The 19688-nt window shown below is 44.3% G+C and overlaps 1 protein-coding gene across 2 annotated transcripts; it reads right to left on the bottom strand.

The window, feature by feature from the left end:
• Positions 1-624: 624 nt before the first annotated feature.
• Positions 625-16478, bottom strand: TMEM170A (transmembrane protein 170A). Of its 2 annotated transcripts, none has more exons than XM_081108112.1 (3): positions 16206-16478; positions 3948-4049; positions 625-1274 (listed from the first exon to the last, which is right to left on the bottom strand). In XM_081108112.1, exons 1-3 carry the CDS (start codon positions 16336-16338, stop codon positions 1144-1146), a joined length of 366 nt encoding a protein of 121 aa, XP_080964238.1. In that variant the 5' UTR covers positions 16339-16478; the 3' UTR covers positions 625-1143. The 2 variants fall into 2 exon arrangements, with proteins under 2 accessions (XP_080964238.1, XP_080964237.1); XM_081108111.1 differs by having other exon boundaries at positions 3879-4049; positions 16206-16469.
• Positions 16479-19688: the final 3210 nt, after the last annotated feature.

The following is a 19688-nucleotide window of genomic DNA, read 5'->3' on the forward strand; positions in this document are numbered from 1 at the left end:
GGTTTTAAAAAACTCAATATTTCATTCTCTTTAAGGGCATAAATTCTCTACAAGGAAAATGTAAAGGGCAAAGTTGAAGACATATCTGAAAATTAAACTTTAGGCACTTTCTGGGAGTGACACACAATACTGTGAAAATGGGCTGAAGACTCACCACTAAGGAATTAAGAAGACTAAGTAGCTATTAAGAGAAATCAATAACCCTAATGCTAGTTTAAGCTGAACTTCTACAATTTTTCAAGAGCCAGTAATAAACCAGTCAATAAAAACTATAAAAGAATGTTCAAAGTATCTTTTCTTTATGTGCCTTAATGTCAAGAGTATCCTAACCCATTTGGCTTAGAATTTTCAACTTGAATTATTTAATGGGGTATGTTTCCAATTAAACCAAATAAAAGTAATAGAATAAAAGTGATAGGGAAAGGTGGTACTGGAATTCTGAAAAGTCTCAATTAGCTAGCTTATTTTGATAAGATTCACATCTTTTAAAATATATTAAATAATCAGAGGTCAAGATCGTTATCCATAAAATGTCACATCATTCAGTAGTTGTCTCCTTTCTTAAAAAAAAGTGGAATCAAAGTCACTGTTTGTATTCTAGATATTTTTTTCCCTGTTTTATTTAACCAATTTTGCTCACAAAGCTATACTCAACCAAAACTATTTGGCACTTACTATCATGAGATGTAGCAAAAGACGAGCCTGCAAATATTAATCATGATTAGATCAAATAAGATTTTTAGTACATTATGCTCTGCTCAGAAATAAACCAATGTTTTCCATAGTTTTTCTGAAAAAATGCAACGCTGCATTTTCTCGCAGAATATTGTACATTTCAGTGTGAAGACTGCTAACCCAGAAGCACCGCTGCCTTGGCTTTGGGTAAAGGTGCACCTGTGAAACTGCTTAAATATCAAAACAAAATAAAACTTGACTTGTTTTGGTTGAGAACGACAGGAGTCCAAAAGAGCTTCAATTCCTTGGAGCTTCAAATTGAAGAAAAGGCTGAGATGCTGCTCTTCACATACTTTTTCATCCAAGTTGCTTCCATTTAAAGAACTAAGAAAACACTACTTTCCTTATTGTATTCTTTCTGCGGATTCTTTAAAACTTAGGTTCGATGTCATAGTATAAGGGTGTATGCTATAGAGTAGCTAAAATCCGTAAAAAGGAGACCACCACGACACAAAACGTCTGTCCAGTGCCCAAGGTGAGGGCTTCGAATGGTATCATATCTTTTCCTGCTGCTCGGTATACTCCAGCAATTGCTGCACCTGTTCAAAAATTCAAGTGTTAAAGAAAAATCAAGATTAATATAATCATGATATTATATTAATAGCACTTAAAATTCAACTATAAGTAAAATGTTCCAGATTTTTACATTAAAATTTAAATATTATAGAAATGTTTTGTTTTCCCTATTCTTTTTGCTGACTAGCCTACGTTTTAAGTATTCCTTATAAGGTTTGCAATTTAGTGACATGTGCTTTTAAGTGTTGAAAAGTGACTCCTTAAAACCAAGAGTCTCCTGGACATAGTGAATAAAACCATCTGGAAGTCATAACCCAAATCACAAAGACTGCAACTTACATATGATCTGATTACAAACTCAAAAACATCTCTTTATTCCCCATGCATTTAACAGGTACCTAATAAATTCTTGGCAATAAATGACAAAGAATTTTCTGTATGAGACTGAGCAAGAAATACTTCAAGAGAAGCCACAGGGAATCCCCACTCCACTTTCTACTATACTCAGAGTTCCCTTCAGGAAATGGATGGAGCAGGGAAGAGAGGGATACAAGAAGGAAGAGAGGACTCTAAGCCTATAAATTTGCTATTAATTCAAAGGGTGTGAAGGGAGGGATACTCAGGGATTCCTTTCTGTTCCCTATGTCATTAATCGTTTTTATTATTTTATTCACTATTACTCCCTAGAAACTGAGTATCTACTCAGGTACACATCTGAGTTGCTGAAGATACTCAGCATCTACCAAGAAAGTCAAGATTTCATTAATTTAAAAAGAACAGATCCAAAGTTTTCAGATGACTCCCCCAAATGCTCCAAACAAAATTCCCAGTTTGTTCACTCAAATATTTATGTATTTCTATGTTTTGTAAGGTGTGATACCTATTTTCATAGTGCATAGGATCTAGTTGGGGACACAAGACAGAAGCATAAGCATGAAAGAGATTTTTAATGATTCAAAACAAACAGTGTATCAATCACATGTCCACACAGTTTATAAATGTGATTTGAACGTATATTAACATGTTTTAAGAAGAACAATATTAACTAATACCTGTGTTGCTTTTCTGGAACATTTATGACTTTGAAATGCCCACCTCCAGTAGCAATGCATACAATACTGTGCTACTAACATCTGAGAGGCACATGTTTCATTAGGCCCCTTTATAATTTAGCTCCAAAAAAGTTGGTTGGATAGAAAGAAGCCAAAGCAACTTGAACTGGGCCCTAAAGTGGGATTTGGATGATGAAGATGGGAAGAAAGGAAAAAGCTTATAGAAGGAGCAACAACATGAGAAGAAAACAGAGACTCTAGGCATAAAATCTTAAAGACAGAAATAAACATGACATTTACTGCATAATTACTATGTGTTAGTATTATGTTAAATATTTTATAGACACATTATTTCATTTAATCAACACACAGCATATGAGGTGGGCAGTGTTTACCCCTATTTTACTGATGAGAAATCTGAAACAGGTCTTCAAAGCCAGTACTCCAGTCAGGAAACTGGAGCAGAGGGTCTCTGAAGACAACTGATATAGTTAAAAATATTGGGTAAGGCCTGTTACGGAAACTCCTTTCTGCAGACAGGAGAAACTGGCCTCCTTCCTGTGTTATCACAAAGGTTTCACCATTTACAGAACACAGAGAAAAGAGGCCACTTTGTCCCCAAAGCCCCCTCCAGTCAAAGAGACAAAGGGAGATAGATTTCTGCTTGAAGCCCAAGGTTTAAATTCACAGGGGAAATAAAGTTACAAATTAGTAGGAATATTATGTTTCTATTTTTTAAGAATATACTTATGTTTTACATGTATACCCAGAAAAAAGTCTGCAAGTATATACCCAAATGCAAACTGTGATTATCATTTAGGGATGTGGAAATGGAGGATTTTTATCTTTGCTTTCTTATACTTTTTAACTTATATAAAATATACATGCTATTCCTATTTAATTATGAGCTTTAAAAGATTTAAACTTATTCTCATCCTGGTGACATGAGAAAAGCCAAGAAAAAAAAACAGGTAAAAATAATTTATAATATGAATGTTACTCTATTTTTTATTCAGAAAGTCCTGAGAGGAAAAAAATAACCAAGTCCTTTTTAAAACAAGAATTCTTGTCATTGGAATTATTCTTCCATCCTTAAAGTAACCACCTACCAAATGGAAGTGATCAACCATCCTTCCACGCTATCAGTCAAGTGACAGCTAATGAGGAAGGACCAATAGCTTCCAAAAGGCAAATATCTTTCTTTTGCTGGTGACCTATGTCAGATGTACCTCACAAAGCTGAACAACGGCTTCCCTGAAGCCACCAAGAGAAAACCTGACTGAGGAACTCAAAGATATTAGCCAAATATGGGGGCCCGAGGGTGAGGAAAAAAACAGTATAGCCCTGCCCACATGGCTCAGTGGTTGTGTGTTGACCTATGAACCTGGAGGTCATGGTTGGAGTCTATGGTTCAAAATCAACAAAAATATATTTTAAAAAATACTTTAAAAAAAAAGACCGGTGGTTAAAGACCATTCTTTTTCTTCATCCCACTCAAACATGTTTCTAAAATGGATCCTGAAATTGACTAAATCATATGAAATATTTTGACTGATATTTTAATGTCTAACATACTTGTCAAGATTCCAGCAGTAATTGGTCCCACGATGCCCATCAACAGGATGCCTACAGACATGAACCTACCATATTTGTGATGTCTGAGGGTGAAGAGGGCCAGTAATCCAGCGGGGACATGAAAGAAGAGAGAGGACACCAGTGCCCACAGGAACACACCATACCACATCTCTATAAGGGAAAGCAAAGAAAGGTCACAAATCACTGCCTTTCCCAGTGCAGTCATTACAGAGGGGTGGTCATTATACCCAGTCATTCACTCTCAAAGCCAGTCAGTTGCAATGCAGGTTCATCAGTCAAGTATCCAAATATTGATGGTTTTAGAGGGACCAGCAAACTACAGCCACCACCTGTTTTAGTACATGAAGTCTTACTGGAACAGAGCCATGCCCATTCATTTAAGTCTTGTCTATGGCTGCTTTTTAGCTACAAAAGCAGAGCTGAAACAGTGACAGGGACCACATGGTCTACAAAGTCCAGAATATTAACTAGCTGGCTCTTCACAGAAAAACTTTACCAATCCCTGATAAACTACCCCCAGAGATTTGAAAACTGCCCTAAATAATGTCCCTCCCATAAGAAGTTACAAGCGTAAATTCATTGACAGGTCATTGCAATCAATGCCTGTTGATTTTTCTAGCTTTTTTACCATCCGGTCTCCTAAACTGGAAAGCTATCCTATCTAATAAATGAGTAATATGCAAATTGACCATCACTCCAACACACAACAGCCCCAAGAGGGCTGCCCCCATGTGATCAAAGATGACAGCCACAAGATGGTCAGAAGGGGAGGGCAGTTGGGGAAGATCAGGCCTACAGGGGGAGGGCAGCAAGAGAGGACCAGGCCAGCAGGGGGAGGGCAGTTGGGGGCAACCAGGCCAGCAGGGGGAGGGCAGTTGGGGGGAACCAGGCCAGCAGGGGAGGGCAGTTGTGGGGACCAGGCCAGCAGGGGGAAGGCAGTTGGGGGGAACCAGGCCAGCAGGGGGAGGGCAGTTGGGGGGGATCAGGCCAGCAGGGGAGGGCAGCAAGAGAGGACTAGGCCAGCAGGGGAGGGCAGTTGGGGGCAATCGGGCCAGCAAGGGAGCAGTTAGGGGTCGATCAGGCTGGCAGGGGAGTGGTTAGGGGCTGATCAGGCCGGCAGGCAGAAGCGGTTAGGGGCAATCAGGCAGGCAGGCAGGCAAGCGGTTGGGAGCCAGCAGTCCTGAATTGTGCGAGGGATGTCTGACTGTCCATTTAGGCCCGATCCCACACTGGGCAGTCGGACATCCCTAAACGGGCAGTCAGACATCCCTTGAGGGGTCCCAGATTGGAGAGGGTGCAGGCTGGGCTGAGGGGCATACCCTCTCCGCCCCCCTGTGCATGAATTTCGTGCACCAGGCCTCTAGTCTATAATAATAAAAGCATAATATGCAAATCAACCAAACAGCCTAATAGCAGAAGACCATCTGGATGAGCTTCCGGATGAAGCCAGGGCTGCAAGGACCAAGGCAGCCACCGTGGCTGCAAGGACTGAGCCCCTTGCACGAATTTTGTGCATCAGGCCTCTGGTACAATTATATTCATTCAACAATCATTTTCAAGACAGTGCAATAAATATCAAGCCACTGCCTCCTTTTAGGATATCAAAGCTCATTGTTTTTTAAAATCTTCACCCGAAGAATGAGGATATTTTTCCACTTTTTTTTTTTTAGAGATAGTAGAAGGGAGGGGCAAGGAAGTGGGGTGGTAGAGGGGGGAGAAAGAGAGAGAGGAGAGAAACATAGTCATGAGATACATCGACTGGTTGCCTCCCACTCGCATCCCGCTCACACCCTGATGGGGATAGGGGGTGGGGGTGGGGGAGAGAATTGAACCTGTAAGGGAGGTACATGCCCTTGACCTGGAATTGAACCCACAACCCTTCTGTGCATGGGCCAGCACTCTAACCACTGAGCAACAACAGCCAGGGCCAGAATCTATATATATAAAAGGCTAGGTGTTCGTCCATCTGACAGGTACCTATGATGCGTGATGACCACCAGGGGGCAGGCGCGCAACACAGGAGCTGCCATGAGGCACACTGGCCATTTAAAAATAAACGGCACCATGGACCTGGCAACCACAAAGCAACACTCGTCTTTCCCCAAGTGCGACACAGGCCCTGCCACCACCCCACCAAATCGCAGCCAACTCTGCCAAGACCCCATTGTGTAAAATGTGGCCTACAGCCCAGCCCAGCCCAGCCCGGAAACGGTTGCTGTGGGTGCCAGGTAATGACATCGCATAGCAATGCCCGGCTTCCTCTCCCTAGTGACTAGCCCAGCCGTGGGCAAACTACGGCCTGCGGGCCAGATCCGGCCCATTTAAAATGAATAAAACTAAAAAAAAAAAAGACCGTACCCTTTTATGTAATGATGTTTACTTTGAATTCATATTAGTTCACACAAACACTCCATCCATGCTTTTGTTCCGGCCCTCCGGTCCAGTCTAAGAACCCATTGTGGCGCTCGAGTCAAAAAGTTTGCCCACCCCTGGACTAGCCTCTTTGGAGTTTCTTCAGCCCAGGAACCCAATTTGCTTTATAGCCAGGTGCAAATATTTCATGTACATTTTACTAATTTTCTTTCATCTCTGACACTTCTATTATAGAGAAAGGGCGAATAGCAATATTAAAATATTTCTTCTAATTATTTTCCTCTCAATGTGCATGAATCCGTGCACCGGGTCACTAGTTGTTTTATAAAACTGTTGAAACTGGTTTACTTGTATTTGAATTGATGGTTTTTTGCAAATTCTGTTAAAAGATGTTAAATCATGCAATATGGAATATAAAGTAATTAAACACTTGTGTCCCAACTTTGAAAATTAAATATATAACATAAAAATAATATATATGTAATATATAAAAAATATATTTACTTATTACTGCCCTTCCCCTACAAAGAAAAAAACCTTTCCAGTCAACAGTGTTGATCAGAAATTGCAGGCAGGATTCCGAATCCTCTTTGAGTTGTGTCCTCTTCAGAAACAAACCTACACTACTATAGCTTTTCCAGCCTTGGGCTGGGAGCTCTTCTTGCTTCCACTGCCCAGGAGACTGGCCCTCTCTTCTTGGCAGCAGCTCCAGATGTTTCAATGTCTGGTGTCCAGATACTGCTCCTCCCCAATAAAAGTGCACCCACTAGAGCTCTGACACCCACAAATCCCTCCTGCCTGGGCAGCTTCTGCTGCACCCTGGCTCAGTGAGAGCAGTCTGGCCCCCAGCCTAAGGCCCCCTTGTACGCCACCCCACCACTAGCTTATCCCCAAGATACAGTGCAGTACCATGCGATTCCCTTCCAGAGCAGTTAACCCCACCTTAGATCCCAGTCCTTACCAGACTCTGACCTCCATACCACCACCCAATGTGCCAACTAAGTTATGTGAAGGCACGAGGAATACCACCGTCGCGGGGTGGGCAAATGGGATTGCAAATCTGCCTCCAAGATGCAGAGCAGTTGCCATGCTGGCTGCTGGCTGCCGCCACTGCCCTAACACTGCTCTGGGCCCTGTTGGAGCTCCCCAAGTTTTAGAGATAAGCACTGCTTTCTGCCGCAACTCAAGGCTGCTGGCACCTGTCCTCTTACTGGCTGCCACATAGTGGACTTGGAGGTGAAGCCTAGATTTGCCAGAGACACTCTAAGTTAACGTCCATAAAAGTGAGTCTGGACACTTAGGTGTGCTACCCAACTGCTATGGGCTGAACGTGTTCCATCAAAATTCATACACTGAACCTCTAGTTCAATTGTACTGTAGCCTCTCCCCACCCCTCTCTCTCCCTGCCATGTGAGGACACAGCAAGAAGGTGACCCGAGGGCCCCAACCATAACACAGCCATGCTGGCACCCTGTTCTCAGACGTCAGCCTCCAGAGCCGTGAGAAAATCAATGTCTGTTATTTAAGCCACTCAGTCTATGGTATTTTGTAACAGCAGCCTGAGCAGACTCACACAGCAACACTCACCTGGTCTCACTCTGGAGCACAAGACTTGCCCCAGGGGACCTGCTAGACTACCAAACCGCACCTCAATTTTCCTAAAAGCTGCAAGGCCTTTTGGCAAACAAGGTCTGGCATAGCAGGTCAGCACCTCCGAGTTTCTGAGGGGGAAGCACTCCCCTGCAGCCCTGAGCTACATCCATTAGCTACCTCAGTGCCTGCATGTTTTACATAGTGCCACTTAAATCACTGCATGCAGAAAAAACGGCTTTATTACATTAGATGAGTAGTAGTTTAGAAAACACTTTTCAGATGGATGGATTATAAGACTCTAATAGCAAAGGCAAACCCCAATCAATGAAATACTTTAAAAACAAAACAAACACTAAGTGATTTCCCTTTAATCTACTGCACCTTAATTTGCTCTCTAATAGCTATTTATTGATTATCATACATTACTTTTTATTTCCCTGGCTCAACACACTCAAAAATCTTTGTCTATATATAGCTCAGTATTTCCTTGTTCACGGTTTAAATCAAGTGCATTATCATCAGCTTTGTTTATTTTGGCAGCTAAAGTCACATCACTTCCTGATGTTGAAGTATAAATCAAATAGTCTGTAATAAAAGATTATAAGGGGAAATCAGATTAAGCACTGGTGACAAATGGGCCCCAAAGATGTCTACATATTTATCCCCAGAGCTTGTGAGTGTGTGGCAAAAGGGGGTTTGCAAGTATGATTAGATTAAGCATCTTGAGAGATTAGCCTGGATTTTCCAAGTGGGCCTAATGTAATCACAAGAGTCCCCATAAGAGGAAAGCAGTAAAGTCAGAGTCAGAGAGATCCAAAGATGCTTCTGGCTTTAAAGATGGAGGAAGAGGCCAAGAGCCAAGGAATGCAGGTACCTCTAGAAGCTGAAAGCAAGGAAACCAATTCTTCCTAGAGCCTTTAAAGGAACACAGAACTGCTGACCTATTTTGGACTTCTGATCTCCAGAACTATAAAATCATAAGTCTGTGTTGTTTTAAGACACTAAATTTGGAATAAGTTGTTACAGTGGCAACAAACTAAGAGTTCATTCATTCAACAGATACTTATTTAGCCCATTCTATAAGCCAGGCACTTCAGTGAAAAGAAAAACAACATAAAAAGACAAAGATTTCTACCTACAGGGAACTTATTATCTATTTTTCTTCTTTTTTAAAGATTTTTTAAATTGATTTTTAGAGAAGAGAAACATCAGTGTTGATCGGATGCCTCCTGTATTCCCCCTACTGGGGATCAACTGAACCTGCAACCAGGCATGTGCACGGGATGACACCCAACCAATGGAGCCACACAGGCCAGGGCAAACAAAATCTATTTTTCAAACAGACATTTCAGTTAAAGAGAAAAGCCACATAGATTGTAGAATCCTTTAGTTGAGTTCTTTATTAACTAAAGGGGTTTGTAATGGCTGGCTCCCTGGCCCTATAACATCTACAACTGAGTCACCTAAATTCCAAGGAAGGTCTCAAGGCCACCTGGACCCGATGAGCAGAAATGAAAGAAGCCTAAGCCAAGTGGGCAGTGAGGCTCAGCAACTTAGCCATCCTTTCAACTGGCCCCACTCTACCTAATGTTCCAGGTCACACTGTCTGGACACATCCAGGTCCTCTGAAGCTGAGGTTCTAAGTAGACCACATAAGTCTTCCCAGGAACTGTAGTTCTGCCCTGTCCTACAACTCTGATGCTGGACTGCACTGATGCTAATTGCCCAAAAGCCCGCAACTCCCCACATGCTCACTGTGAGACCCCTCTCTTACTGAATCCCACTGACCTGCCAGGGGACCATCTGTTCCCTAGTGAAATAATACCTACGTACATACATATTGGTCTTCGCCCCTGGTTCCTGACACAGCTCCTAAATCTCTTGGAATTTCCAGAATCGTCTTTTGTTCTCCCAAGGTGACTCTTGGTGGGCTACTGGATAGGGGCTGGTGACCAGAAAGCCTCGATTATAAGCTTGGAACATGCAGCTCCACCCCACCCCCATTCTTTGGAAAGGGAAGAGGAGCTGGAAGTGGAGTGAGGGGCTGGAAGTGGAGTTAATAATCAATCGTGCCTATGTCATGGAGCCTCCATAAAAAGCCCAAAGTGCAGAGTTCAGAGAACTTCTGGGTTGGAGAAGACATCTCCATGCTGGGTGGATGGCCCACTCCAAATCCACAGGAACAAAAGCTCCTTCCAGACCTCACCCTGTTTATCTCCTTCATCTGGTGTTCATTTGTACCCTTTAATATCCTTTGTAATAAACTAGTCATCTAGCAGTAAACTGTTTTTCTGAGTTCTGTGAGCTGCTCTAGAAAATTAATCACACCATGGAAGGGACGTTAGGAACCTCTGTTTTATAGCTAGTCGGTCAGAAGCACACACGATAACCTGGACTTCTGTTTGGGTCTGAAAGTGGGGGGTGGAGGCAGCCTTGTGGAACGAGCCCTTAACCTGTGGGATCGGATGCAAACTCCAGGTAGACAGGGTCAGAACTGAATTGAATTGTAGTGGCACCCAACTGATGTCACAGAATTAGCTGATGTGGAAAACCCACACCTCTGGTGTCAGAGTGTTGTGAGTATGGTAGTAGTGTGAGAGTAAAGGACAACAGTGCGCTTTTCCTAGATACCCCTCCACTCCTCCCTAACAATGATGACTTGCCCACCAGGACTACCAACTGCAGGCTGCCACCCCTCACCTGACACTACTGACAGACTCTCCCCTCACTCCTGAGTCCTGAGTGTATCTCCCTGGCCTGCCTCACCACAATGGTCTTGGTTCTAGCAAGGCTAGATCTTGTCTGTCCTGATCTGACCTTCATCTATTCTCCACACGATGACAGGAAGTCAGTGGTAGTGGGTACGAGGTTTCTCGTTGAGGTGATACAAATATTCTCTAGTTCCTTGTGGTGATGGCTGCAAACTCTGGAAATATACTAAAAATCACTGAATTGTACACTTAAAAACAACAGCAAGTCAGATCCCTCCTCTGCTCAAAACCCTCCAATATAGTCCCTGGGATGTGACCTCCCTTCACCTGCTGCTTTACCCACAGTGTTGGGTTGGTCTCCTTTATGTTTCTTTCATATATATATATATATATATATATATATATATATATATAATTGATTTTTTTACAGAGAGGAAGGGAGAGGGATAGAAAGAAACATCGATGAGAGAGAAGCATCCATCAGCTGCCTCCTGCACAACCCCCACTGGGGATGTGCCCGCAACCAAGGTACATGCCCTTGGCCAGAATCGAACCCGGGACTCTTCAGTCCCCAGGCCGACACTCCATCCAGTGAGCCAAACTGGCCAGGGCTCCTTTATGTTTCTTAAGTAAGCTCCTACTCCAGGGTCTCTGAACCTGCTGTGCCCTCACCCAGAATACTCTTCACGAAACAGCCCTGGGGCTCACTCCTCACTTCCTCAGATTTTGGTTCCATGGCATTATCAGAAGGGCTTCCAACCTTATGTAAAATAAGGTTCCACTTGGGCACACAAGACCCGACACTTACTATCCCCCTACCCTGCCTCATACTCACCACCAGCTGCTCCTTTCCACACTTTTACATTTTGTTTATTTCTTTTCTCTCACCCCCTAGAATAAAAGCTCCTTTGTTTTGTTCACTACCACATCTGTACTTGGTGCCTAAAAAACAATAGGCATGTACAGGCACCGAGTAAATATTTTTTGAATACATGAATAAATAACTGCTCCAAGTGTGGCCCATTTTTGATCCCAGCACTCCAACAACCCAACATTAGTCAATTTTAGTTTAATTATCACAAGATACACTTTGACATTGATTTTAATGAAATCCATGTGTTCAGAAAGCTAATGTCATTCTTGATATAAAGAAATGGTCTGCCTTTCTTGGCATTCAGATTTTTTTTAAATGGCAACAACAAAAGAAATCTGAACAACTCAGGGTAAGGAAGGGTTAGGCAGAAATCTAAATGGTTAAATCGCAAATGCAGGTTTAAAAAAAATAAATTCAAAACTTCCTGATAAAACCACAGAATATTTCAAAGCAATGATTTTGCCATATTGAGTTAGCATTAAATACAAGTAACCTTTTCAGTGGGGCCAAAATAGGAACTATTTCAGATCCAGGTCAATGAATGAAATTCACTGTCAGCAAGCTCAAACTTCATGCACCTATTGTATCCATTATTCCAACTAAAAATGAGACATAGCAGGGAGGTTAAGTAATTGCTTATCACATTCTGATCAACTTGAGGTACATGCATGTGAACACCCCCAGCCCAGAGCCTGCACTTTGCTAAATGTGTACAGGGATCTCCTGCTTTTTAAAAGTTCACTTTCTGCCCCAGCCAGTTTGGCTCAGTGGATAGAACATCAGCCTGTGGACTGAAGGATCCGGGTTTGATTCTGGTCAAGGGTTGCAGGCTCAATTCCTGGCCCTGGTGGGGACATGTGCAGGATGTTTCTCCCTCTGTGTATCTCCCCATCTCTTCCACTCTCTCTAAAAATCAGTGGAAAAATATCCCCAGGTGATAAAAATAAAAAGTAAATAAATAAAAATTCTGCTAAAAAACATGCACAAAAGTTCACTTTCTGCCACTCTGCTTTGACGAAAGACCAGTTTTCACTAGCCTAAGAAATTCAAAGAGGATTTTCACTTTTACCAAAAAAAAAAAAAAAAAAAAAAAAAGCAAAAACAGTGTTCAGTGTTTGCTTTGCGGTGAGCCATTATTGCAGGTAGCACACACCAGGAGCAGCAAGTGGCAACACCAAGTTCCTTCCCCAGGAACTACACTCGGCATCAAGTCCTCATATTTTTGAACTGTCTGTGAGCATCTGTGCTTTATCTTGATGTAATTTGTGCATCCATTAGCAAGGCCTGCTCTAAAGTGATTACTTCTCCACTTCATACCATTTCGGCCTAAGCAAGTTTTCAGAACCCTTTTTATGTGTTGGTTGGTTTGTTTATCTTCACCTAAGGATATTTTTTCCATTGATTTTTAGAGAGAAGATTTTTAGAGGGAGAGACACCAATGTGAGAGAGCCATTGACTGGTTGCCTCCTGCATGCCCCCGACCAGGGCCAGAAGCCCACAACCAAGGTACATGCCCTTGAGCGGAATCGAACCCAGGACCATTCAGTCCGCAGGCCGACGCTCTATCCCAGCAGTTCTCAACCTGTGGGTCGCGACCCCTTTGGGGGTCGAACGATCCTTTCACAGGGGTCGCCTAAGACCATCCTGCATATCAGATATTTACATTATGATTCATAACGGTAGCAACATTACAGTTATGAAGCAGCAACGAAAATAATTTTATGGTTGGGGTCACCACATGAGGAACTGTATTTAAAGGGCCAGAAGGGTGAGAACCACTGCTCTATCCACTGAGCCAAATTGGCTAGGGCTTCACAGGAACTCTTTCAGATAGTGAGGAAAACCTGTATTGCTGAATGAATGCTCCCTGGTGATTAACACCTCCAATTATATCTCCATAGAAGTACCCATAAGCTCAAGTACATATTGCAGTTTAATATCTTCAGAACAATTTCTGAAAGCAAAACAATTCTCATTGCTACAGATTCTCTAATGTGAGGTAATGTTACAAGTGTTGTCCCAAATCTAGTCATCTCAATATTTTCTCAAAGAAAGAAAAGGCAACTAAAAGCCAGACAGACTGCACAGCAAATTTGCAATTTCAAAGTATCACCTCACATGATGTATTAATTTTAAAATGGCCTGGCCGGCATGGCTCAGTGGTTGAGCATCAACCTAAACCAGGAGGTCACAGTTCTATTTCATGTCAGGGCACATGCCTAGGTTGCACACTTGATCCCTATTGGGGGGCGTGCAAGAGGCAGCTGATCGATGATACTCTCTCATCATTGATGTTTCAATCATCCTTTCCCTCTCCCTTCCTCTCTGAAATCAATAAAAATATATTTAAAAAATAATTAAAGTTCGCCCGGCCGTGTTTCTCAGTGGTTATAGTGTTGCCCCTCACACCAAAGGGTTGCAGGTTCCATCCCAGATGGGTGTGCAGGAGGCAACCAATCAATGTCTATGTCTCCCTCTCTCCCTCTGTCCCTTCCACTCTCTCTAAAAATTAATGGAAAAATATCCTTGGGTAAGAATTAACAACAAAAAAAGGATCAAGGGATTAAGGTACCCTTACAGTGGAGAGATCTGATAAACACTGTTTCACCAGACGTTAAATGTCTCCTGATATGATGCACTGGAAAGTGGATAACATCATCTGTGAGGTAGTAGGCTGACCAAAAATCTGAATGTAACGATGAAGAAACAATTAAATTTAGACTGTGGGAAAAAGTGAGACACAATTAGCCTGGACTCCTCAAAAACGTCCATCTCAAGAAACTGAAACAAAGATGAAGGAACTGTTCTAGATTCAACCAGACTCAAGAGACATGACAACTAAATGCAATGTATGATCCTTGACTAAATCCTAAATTTTTTTAAAAAAGGAAAAAAACGCCCTAACTGGTTTGGCTCAGTGGATAGAGCGTCGGCCTGTGGACTGAAGGGTCCCAGGTTCGATTCCGGTCAAGGGCATGTATGTTGGTTGCGGGCACATCCCCAGTAGGGAGTGTGCAGGAGGCAGCTGATCGATGTTTCTAACTCTCTATCCCTCGCCCCCTCCCTTCCTCTCTGTAAAAAAATCAATGTTTTTTTAAAAAGGAAAACAACTGCAAACAATATTCTTCAGACAACTGGGGACATTTAAATAAGGTCCATAATTAGGTAATAGTGTATCAATGTTAAATTTCTTGGGTGTGATATATAATTTTTTTTGGCTACGACATAAAATGTCCTTGTTTTAAAAGATCTATAATCTCTCACATCAGTGTTTCTATCTTGCTCTCCCTTCCTCTAAAAGTCAATAAAAACACATTTTAAAAAATAAGAGATCCATGCTACCGTATTAGGCATCAAGTGCCATCATTTCTGTAACTTCCTTTCAAATGACTCTGCACATATATAGAAAGCAAAAGCATCTAAATATGAATAACAAATCTCAGTCAAGGGCATATGGGTATTTATTATACTATTATTTCAATAGGTTTGAAAATTCTCAAAGAGTTGGGAAAATAAAGGGGGGGAAAAACACCTAATCTGGTCCTGTCGTGCCTGCCTCCAGACTGCATGGGCCTTTCACTTTGGGGGGGCAGCGTCTCCAGAATGCCATATTATCACTGTCAGTGTGACCTCGGGCCCTTTCGGGCATGATTTCAAGCTAACATCTGCATCTGTCCCATCACCGGCTATTTCACAAACCTGTCCGCAAAGATACTGGACAGGTAATACACGGCAAGTCCCCGGTGTCCACTGAATGGCGCCTAGCAGTCGCTGCCCAGTGGATGAAAAAAAAAAAAAATCACAGATGCCTTGTTTATAACTACAGTCAGTAACCCAATCCTCCTTCCTCTGCAGGTCTCCGGCCCCGTTCTCGCTCTCTTTCCTAAGTCAAGGTGTCAGCTTAGCTGGGGAGCCCAACCTCAGCCTTCCATCGCCAGTGTGCTCCTCCCCCTTAAGCTCCCACACACCCTCCCTGCGCTCTCCCCCGGGAGCCTTTCCCCAGTAACTTCTCCTCTCGGCTCTCGGCGCGCGGATAGCTATCTTGTAGGTATTATAAATATGAAAAGCCCTCCCATCGGGAGAAGGTCCGGGGTGGCGGGGAGGGGGAACTGGGTAATTAAAAAGAAGCTGTGCCAACGGTGTCGAGCACGAGAGCCGGAGACTCAGCAACAAGTCTCGGAAAGTGATTCCTAGAAAGAGAAGCTGGAGGAGTGGGGCGGAGGTGCGAGCGATCGGCAGGGAACCTCCTGGCGACGAGGGAAGAGACCGGGCTAGAAACAAAGCAAGTGTCAGCTCCGACTGCCCCTCAGTCTGGCCGGGACGGCTGGGCGTCGAGCGGCGAACGCCGAGCAGCCGGCGCGGACGGAAGCGGCCAGGCGCATCCTGCGCCCTAAACAAGGCGGAGATGACCGCCCCCGGGGCTCTGTCGAGTTCAAGTCTGAACTCGGGCGTCTGGAAACTCCAAAAAGCAATACTAGTTCGGGTGCTGGCCCAGCTCCCTCCATGGACGGGTACACCCGCGGCCGCGCCCTCCGACCTCGCCCCCAGCGCGGGACTGGGGGGACCGAGCGGTCTAAGGGGCCGGCAGGAGCCCCCAGCTCTCGGCCGAGGGAGCGGGACCCTCCCCTGGGGAAGGAAAACAGCCCCCAGATCTCGGGGCGGCGGGACCCAGTTTGCATTCGGGATGGGGAAGGGCGCCTGCCCACCGTCGGGCGGCCCCGGCGGGGAGCGCAGCACGCGGGCGCCCGCCGGTACCTGGGAAGGTGCAGAGAGAAGTGGCGTTGGGGCACAGGGTCCCGTTGCCCACTCGCGGAACGAGCTTCAGGCTGAGGATCTGCTGCAGGAGCCCGGCCGACCCCTCGCTGCCGCCGCTCCCCTCGTGCTCCATCCCGCCGCCATTCACCGCAGAGGGACCGGGCAGAGCGTCCGCAGTGTCGCTGTGGCTCGCTCTGACGGTCGGCTCTGCTCTCCGTGCATCCGCCGCCTCAGCGTCACCTTCGGCCAGGGCCCTCTTCCTCCTACTCCAACGGCCCTGTCGAGTGATGGTACCTTCCTCCAATCAGAGCGCGCTGCAGATGGAGGGGGCGGGGCGAGAATTGTTCCCGCCCCTCACGTTGCGTAAGGCTCACCGAGACACCGCACCCACGCAATACGCCCCCTAGTGGAAAGTCTCTCCTGCTCCAGCAGGGCGCGCTCCGCTTTGCCCTTGTCTGCAGCGCCACCTATAAGGAAGTAGGGGGATTCTATACGTCCCAGCTGACCAAGATGTAGATTTAAAACGGATCTGGCCATGAGAATAAGATAGTTGAGCAACAGCCCTGGCCGGTTTGTCTCAGTGGATAGAGCGTCCGCCTGCGGACTGAGGGGTTCCCAGGTTCGATTCCAGTCAAGAGCATGTACCTTGGTTGCGGGCACATCCCCAGTAGAAGGTGTGCAGGAGGCAGCTGATCGATGTTTCTCTCTGTCCCTCTCCCTTCCTCTCTGTAAAAAATCAATAAAATATATTTAAAAAACATTAAAAAAAAAGATGGTTCAGCAACAAAGTGAAGGAAGCTGGAAGACAATGCAGCAATAACTTCAATATTTTGAGGGGAAATGATTTTTTTTGAAAACTTAATTTACTTTAAATTTAAAAGCATTGTGTAGAAAATACATAGTATTTTCCTTTCCTTTTAATTCAAGATTGTTAGCAAGCTTGTTTAAAAGTTCCCTCTTGAGCCGAAACCGGTTTGGCTCAGTGGATAGAGCGTCGGCCTGCAGACTGAAAGGTCCCAGGTTCGATTCCGGTCAAGGGCATGTACCTGGGTTGCGGGCATATCCCCAATAGGAGATGTGCAGGAGGCAGCTGATCGATGTTTCTCTCTCATCGATGTTTCCAACTCTCTCTATCTCTCTCTCTTCCTCTCTGTAAAAAATCAATAAAATATATTTAAAAAAAAAAAATTCCCTCTTGAAAGTATTTGTTTTGGAAACTGTTTTAAAACCATTTGTCCAACACTACAACTGGGATTTGGCCTCAAATCAAGAAACGTTTCTAGCCCTAACTGGTTTGGCTCAGTGGATAGAGCATCTGCCTGTGGACTGAAGGATCCCAGGTTAGATTCCAGTCAAGGGCACATGCTCTGGTTGCCGGCTTGACCCCCAGTAGGGGGCATGCAGGAGGCAGCCAAACAATGATTCTCTCTCATTGATGTTTCGCTCTCCCTTCCTATCTGAAATCAATAAAAATGTATTTTTAAAAAAACTTTTCTAAAACAAAAATAGTAAGTATAAAAAAGTCATGAAATATTTAAGAATGCTGTCTTTTGGTACATTTCCCAGACTAGCAGAATGCATAAGTGGAAGAAACCAATTACTTGAAGGTAATATAACAATCAGTCATGTATGACATTAGGAAATGTTATCTTTTTAAAAAAATAATGTTAAATTGATTTTAGAGAGAGAGAAAGGGGGAGGGGGAGAGAGAACCATCCATGTGAGAGCCAGACATGGATCGGCTGCTGCATGTGCCCTGACTGGGAATCCAATCGGCAACCTTTCCATGCACAGGACGATGCCCAACCAACTAAGCCACACTGTTCAGGGCAGAAATGTTATCTTGAACTTAAAATTCTATCCCCAAAGTGTGGATTGAGAAGTTTAAAAAAAAAAAAAAAAAGACATTTAGACTTTCAGGACTCAGAAAATGTATGTTTCATGTGCCCTTTCTAAGGGAGCTGAGTATATACTCCAGTGAAGTTAGAGTGATAACCAAGAAAGAAAAATATGTGCAATACAAGAAATGGTAGATTTAACCAGGAGGGTTAAACTGACTTCTGTGCAGTAGTCCTAGCAGCCACCTAACCAAATTGGAACCGAAAGAAGAGTGTCCTCAGGAAGAATAATGTAACTGATTTCAAGCTATAGACAAACTAGTTAAGAAGCTCAGACTTAGGAAAAAAAAAAAAAAAAAAAAGCTCAATTTTTGTTGTTAATCTCACCTAAGGATATTTTTTCTACTGATTTTTAGAGAGAGTGGAAGGAGAGAGGAAGAGGGAGAAGGGAGGGACAGAGAGAGATGGATCAGTTTGCCTCCTCCACACCCCCTACCAGGGATGGGGCCCACAACCTAGGCATGTACCCTGACCTGGAATCGAACCAGCAACCTTTAGGTGCATGGGATGATACCTAACCAACTGAGCCACACCAGCCAGGTTAATAAATCCAGGTCTTTATTTATTTATTTTTTTAAAATATATTTTATTGATTTTCCACAGAGAGGAAGGGAGAGAGACAGAGAGCTAGAAACATCGATCAGCTGCCTCCTGCACATCCCCCACTGGGGATATGCCCGCAACCCAGGCACATGCCCCTGACCGGAATCGAACCTGGGACCCCCCAGTCCGCAGGCGGATGCTCCATCCACCGAGCCAAACCGGCCTCGGCAAATCCGGGTTTTTAAATACCTTCTCCATAATATTGTGAGCAGGGGCAGGTCTGGGTTTTATGGAGCCCGAAGCCCTATAGCTTGATGGAATCCTACAATGAGGAGCCCCGAGGCCTCAGTTTCAAGGACAATATACCACTGCTTCCCGCAGGGAAAGAAGCAGAAAATGCCACATCCCCCTTGCCTTGCCTACTTGCAAGGATAGATGTGGGTCCACAACTGAGGTCTCACCAATCTAAGACCACACCCCAGCTGAGACTGAGAGGCTAGCAACCTCTAGAACCCCTTCTTGTGCCTGACAGCACCAGTGAGGGTTGCTCCCTCATTTCCAGAGGTAATAGGCATCGTAGTTCTGGTGGCAACCTTCAGTTTCCAGACCAACTCTCTGCTCCAGTGGAATTTGCTGTATTCTATTTGAGTGGTCACAAATCTGCTGCCTTGACCTTCCTAGAGGGTTTGTGAGCTCCTCCTCCCCCATTTAGTCATTTTTCTGAGCTCAGTTCTAAGCCCTCTACACACCCAGCATCCTTTTCACAAGGCTTTGCTCCAGAGCAAGGTGTTGTGGTTTGCAGTTAGGAATCTTACTCTGCTCTCCTGTAGGGCCCAGCCTGGAAGGACCAAGGGAAGACAAAGCCTTCCCTCCCTACCCCCTACCCCAAGCTCATAGCAAGCCTGATCTAGTTACATTCACCGCACTGATTCTGCTGCCAACCTCTTGTTCCACCACACGCTCTACCTGGCTTGCCTCCCAGATCTTCCCAACCTTCTCTCCCAAGGGAGGAGAGAGATAAGGAAAAAGAAAGACCCTCAGC

This window comes from Myotis nattereri (assembly GCF_964212035.1).
Source record: "Myotis nattereri genome assembly, chromosome: 15".
In the NCBI taxonomy this organism is placed as follows: domain Eukaryota; kingdom Metazoa; phylum Chordata; class Mammalia; order Chiroptera; family Vespertilionidae; genus Myotis; species Myotis nattereri.

Excerpts from the sequence above, each read along its gene's own strand:
- TMEM170A (XM_081108111.1), bottom strand. The coding sequence starts at position 16,338 with ATGGAGCACGAGGGGAGCGGCGGCAGCGAGGGGTCGGCCGGGCTCCTG. Across the intron at positions 4,050-16,205 it reads TTCTCTCTGCACCTTCCCAG|AGATGTGGTATGGTGTGTTC; the intron begins GTACCGGCGGGC and ends TTTCCCTTATAG. Across the intron at positions 1,275-3,878 it reads TACTGCTGGAATCTTGACAA|GTGCAGCAATTGCTGGAGTA; the intron begins GTATGTTAGACA and ends ATTTTTGAACAG.